This window comes from Curcuma longa, chromosome 5 (genome assembly GCF_044706935.1).
Source record: "Curcuma longa cultivar G26 ecotype Majalengka, Jawa Barat chromosome 5, ITB_CL_G26_1.1, whole genome shotgun sequence".
NCBI classification, from domain to species: domain Eukaryota; kingdom Viridiplantae; phylum Streptophyta; class Magnoliopsida; order Zingiberales; family Zingiberaceae; genus Curcuma; species Curcuma longa.
Window position 1 is genome coordinate 77,617 of NC_133865.1, and position 5,325 is coordinate 82,941.

At 37.3% G+C, this 5,325-nt stretch overlaps 1 protein-coding gene across 1 annotated transcript; it reads left to right on the forward strand.

Annotated features, from left to right (window-relative positions):
* The first annotated feature begins 908 nt into the window (after positions 1-908).
* On the forward strand, positions 909-3,394 carry LOC141829092 (nucleobase-ascorbate transporter 6-like). Its single transcript, XM_074716510.1, has 4 exons — positions 909-1,017; positions 2,780-2,857; positions 2,939-3,099; positions 3,176-3,394. Exons 1-4 carry the CDS (start codon positions 909-911, stop codon positions 3,392-3,394), a joined length of 567 nt encoding a protein of 188 aa, XP_074572611.1.
* The last annotated feature ends 1,931 nt before the right edge of the window (positions 3,395-5,325 follow it).

The window sequence follows — 5,325 nt, forward strand, 5'->3', positions numbered from 1 at the left end:
TCCCCACGGTAGTGCTGCTTCTTCTCCAGCCGTAACGGTGCTGCAAGTCGCGTTCTCGCCGGCAGCGTGAGAATAGTGGTGGAGCATCGAGATCCTTCGCCGACCGCGGTGACGAGGAAAGCACTGAGATCCTTCGCCGGCCGCGGTGACGAAGACGGCGTAGGAACCCTAATCGCGTGAAAATAGAGGGTGGCAGTGTTCTTCCTCCCACGTGTGCGTCGTCGTCCAAGCTCCGTCTGCGTGAGGGCGTCGCCAGACCGGAAGTCGCAGTCGCCAGACGCACGTGAACAGGGTGATGTTCCTTCTTCCTCGTTGATGGGTCGTCTTCTTTTGTTCGGTGTTGCTGACCGGAACAGAGGCATGTTCTGCCTTTGTGTTGCCGACCGGAGCAAAGGCCCTCTTTGCCTTTGTGATGCCGACCAGAAGAAATAGAGAGCTCGGCCTCTCTGTCTTTGTGTTGCCGATCGGAAGTAGGAGGACAATGGAAATCCTAGCGCGCCATGATGGTCGCCCGCGCACTAGTCGGTCGCTATTTCCGGAGAAGAGCCTTTTGAGGTTGTTATTGGAACATCCTCGATGGCCGAAAATTATTTCCGACCACCACAAGGCGCTACCGAAAACTAGGGTTTAGCCATAGTATTTTGGTATCAGGTTTTGTTGTATCCGGGAGCTTATGAAGCGTTCCGGAAATTGTTCCATCAATATCGGAAAGGTTCCGATCGTTTGTCCTTTTATCGGCGGTCAATGGTTAACCACCGAAGTCCACATCGGGAATACGATTTTCAGTGATAGTTAGAAAACCCCAGAACGATCGTGACAATCGTTGTTGCGTGGTTTCTGAATTAGGCTTTTGTCTCGATTCGATCGTCATCGATCATCGGCTAGTATCGAGGACGATGACGCGACTCATGGCTTCCGAAGCCGTCCGGACGAGAGTTTGGCGTTATGACTTTATCCTACACAATGGCTTCTGTCTAGAGACATGCCTTGAGAGTGCAATGCCATGTGGCATTGGAAGTAATACCCTTTAGATTCTTCCAAGCTGAACCTCTTCAATACTTTGTTAAAATGTGAACTCTAGGATAGTTCATCTTTTATATCTATCTCTATAGATCCTTATACCTAGTATATAAGTTGCCTCTTTTAAATCCTTCACGGAATGAAGAATATTGAGAGCCAAGTCTTGACAAATTGTAACCTTGAGATATTATTCTTAGTGAGTAATATGTCGTCGATATAGAGGTCTAAAAAAGCAATTATACTTCTGCTAATCTTCTTTTACATATAAGGTTAAAAGTCAAACCCTTAAAATGTTTCATCAAAAATAAAGATTCTAGCTCTGAGATTCTTGTTTAGTCGATATGTGGACTAATGTAGCTAGTAGACCATGTTGTAGATTTACAAAATCATCAAGTTGTAGCCTATATACATCCTCTACGAGGTTTCTATTAAGAAACATGGTCTCGATATCCATTTGTCATATCTCATAATCATGACATTCAACTATAGCAAGCAACATTAGAATGGACTTAGTCATAGCTATAGATGTAAATGTATTGTCATAGTTAATACCTTGTGGATTGGACTCAAACTTCGTCTAATAGTTGTTTCTATTTCTATCAGTCTGTACAAGCTGGGCTTGACTTTGCTAGACTGTTAAGATAGTTGAGCCAAATTAGCAAAGAGTTGGAGCTGTTAATTTAAGAGCCAAATCATAGGTTAAATTATAGAGAATAGAGTATTTCATCCGAGATAAGTATTAGAGTTAGGCATTTTCTTGATATGTTATATAAATGAATGGACAAGAATGTATTTTAGGAAACATATGTCACAATTGAGATAGCTTCTGCTATGGGTGAATTTTCAGAGGTTGCAGCTTGGAATTATCCGGTTAGGTGGTCCCACATGCTAAGTGAGATGATAAAGTGATTGGATGTAAAGGCTGATAATTTAGTAACTAAAAAACTTTTGGGTCGGGTTGTGTTTTTGTATGTGTATGGAATTTTGCTAGTGGACTAGTTGTTGGCTTGACTCGTATCGGACAGTGCCGTCCAGACAATTCATTGTGCATATTGAACATGACAATGCCTAGACTTTAGCGTGCAGGACAGTGCTATAGAGTACTTCATGGAGAGAGTTTTTGTACAGAACGTGGACAACACTTTTTTAAGATTATTTTTGTGCCTTTTTCTTGTATCATATAAGTCTGGTTTCCCTAAATGGATGAGGGGAAGTAACGTTCATCATTCTGTTTTTTATCTTGTATTGTGTTTAACAACGTCTTGCCATATTGGAGGAGGTTGTTCTTAGTTGCATGTAATATGTTGTGTACTCACTTGTCACTCTAGGCATATCATTTCCATCACGTAGCTTAGCAGTGGGGTGACCTTGCATTCTAAGGTTTTCATTGTTGATCTACTAGGGTAGTTTGAGGCGGTCAACTAGGGCATTTACATTGTACATATGCGCACAGTTCGTCCACATGGCTTTTTTGATGGAGTAGACAACAAATGTCAATGTGCCGCCAATGGAGATGAGAAGTAAATGGTCCTAAAAAGGAACCTTTGATTACAAAAGAAAAACTTAGGATATACACGACGACAAAGATGCTCAATTTTCTATCCAACATGCAACAGTAATGATGGAATTTGATGACGAAATGCATGGGAATGCCATTAAATTGATCAGGTGAATTGGAGGGCATACTGTAGGAATATAGTTCTGTTTTTCTGCCTGATCACTTCCCCTCAAACCAACTAATGTATTTTGTTTGTGACAGGGAAATTTGGAGCAGTTTTTGCATCCATTCCTGCACCGATCTTCGCAGCCCTTTACTGTGTTTTGTTTGCTTATGTTGGTAGGCACAACATAAATTCTTGTACTTCTGAAGTTACTTTTTGATGATTAGTAGATTCATCGTACAATAATGTATGGGCAGGTTCCGCGGGCCTCAGTTTCCTTCAGTTTTGCAATCTCAACAGCTTCCGCACCAAGTTCATCTTAGGATTCTCTGTTTTCATGGGTTTGTCCGTTCCCCAGTACTTCAATGAATACACTTCTGTTGCTGGTCATGGCCCAGTCGACACCGGGGCGAGATGGGTACGTTGGCTTCCTTGCTATTTTCATTTATATTGTCAAGCACCTAGTATGCTTGCTGATGGGAATTTTTCTTTAGTTCAACGATATCGTCAATGTGATATTCTCTTCGAAACCATTTGTTGCGGGGCTTGTGGCTTATTTCTTGGACAATACCCTCCATAGGCACGACAGTAATGCGAGGAAAGACAGGGGTGATCATTGGTGGCACAAATTCCGTTCCTACAAGGGTGATCCAAGGACTGACGAATTCTACAAATTGCCATTTAATCTCAATAAGTTTTTTCCATCAGTGTGAGCTCAATCCTCATGCACCGTGTGTCAACTTGTTTCTTCAACTAATTCTTGGAGCATCATGTATTACATCACCTTCTTCGCTTCGTGGCCCAAGAAAATCACGTCGATTGTTACTGTATCGCAAGATCTTTCTGGTTTTCATTTAAATACATGTTTAATTTGTATATTTCATAGTTGATATGGTTGTTTTGTGTGGAACATATTCCTAATCTTAATTAGCTTAATCTGCTTCACTGTCTACCACTGCTGTTTCGAATCAGGATAGACTGATGTGGAATTCTGTCTGATCACTTTCAATATTATGATTATATCCTTATTTGTCTTTTTTCTTTTCATGTTAATGCTCGATGCTAAATTTCATTTGAGTGCTAATAAAACATTTTCCATGTCTTGAATATGCTCATACAGCAATAATAATATTGAGACAGAGAGTCTAAGCAGTATTCTAAATTGATTTGTTTGCTGCTGAAAAAATAAGTTGATAAAAAATCACGGCTTCAGATCGACTAGAGCTGTTTCATTTCTTAAAGTGGATGTGAGATGATGTTATGCAGAGTCGGTCCTTATTGTACAAGGGTTTTAGACGAAATTATAATTTTTGAGTTCTGATACATCATATTTAATTTTTAGAGCTTGATAAATTATGATTTTTAATCAATAAGAGTTTCAAAATAAAATTTTTTTTATACGAAATAATGTTCTCCAAGTAATTAGAGTTTCAAGATAAAAAAAATAATTTCTCTTATTTAAAATGATAACGATATTCTAAATAATATTTAAAACATACAAAAAAGAATAAAAAAAGTCAGGATTTTTTGAATTGTCACTGTAAATTCTATTGAAATATTTTTTTCTTTTTTTTTAGTGAAAAGTTCTTTTCACAAGTAAGTAGGAGAAAAGTGTCGAGATTCTTTATCTAAAGAAAATATAAAAATATCTTCTCTTTTAGGACATTTTTCTTTTGTATCAAGATTATCCTAAAATTTTGGATCAAATATGTTCAAATCATATTTTGGTGTCGCACATTGATATTCGTTTATATGCTCATCATCATAATAATTATCAATATCTTTAGCTTTATCAATTTTAGTTTCATCTAAATCATTAAAATTTTTACTTTTTTCGTTCTCATTTTCTACAAATTTTTCATTTTCATCACTTTCGTTTCTCACAAATTCTTCATTTTCGTCGTTCTTGTTTTCAACAAAATCTTCATTTGCATTTGATTCATTAGTTAAAATTTGAACTAAGTTTTTCATTGTATCATGTGATTCTTTACTAAAATATGGATTCAATGAATCTCTTAATCTTTGGGCTATCTCTCTCTTTTTTTTAATCTTTTTTGATATCTAGATAGTTATTTCAAGATGATAGATAATTATGAACAATAAGCAATAAGCAATAAGCAAAGAACAATAAAACATAATATGGAGGAGCACTTTTCATAACGTATGGAACTGTAGAAGTGGTTGTGGTCTGTGGGGGCAGTTTGCGGTAGAGATCCACAACTCATGAAATGAACAGAGAAAAGATCTGGTGACAAAATCCACAATTTGTCAAGATCTGATGCTTATGCTTGATGGAATGAACAGAAAAAGGATCGATGATTAAGACTCAAAAACTAATTGACCATTTAATTTTTTTTATGAACAGATAGGCAAAGAATTACAGAGTTGACTGCTCAGTTTTTTTTTTGGATCCGATCAAAAAATATTTTTAATATCCTTTAAAAGGCAATAATTAAAAGTTAAGAATATAAAATTTAATTTAAAAATTAGGACTCTATTAATTTATAGACTTTAGGCAATCACTTGATTGCCTTATCAGCACCACATTTTGATCGTACTAAGCTAAATTTAAGAAGTTAAGAGAGAGTTTTGTGTATTTTTGACCCACATAAAGTTCATGGATGGGCATTTCAACCGTCGTGAT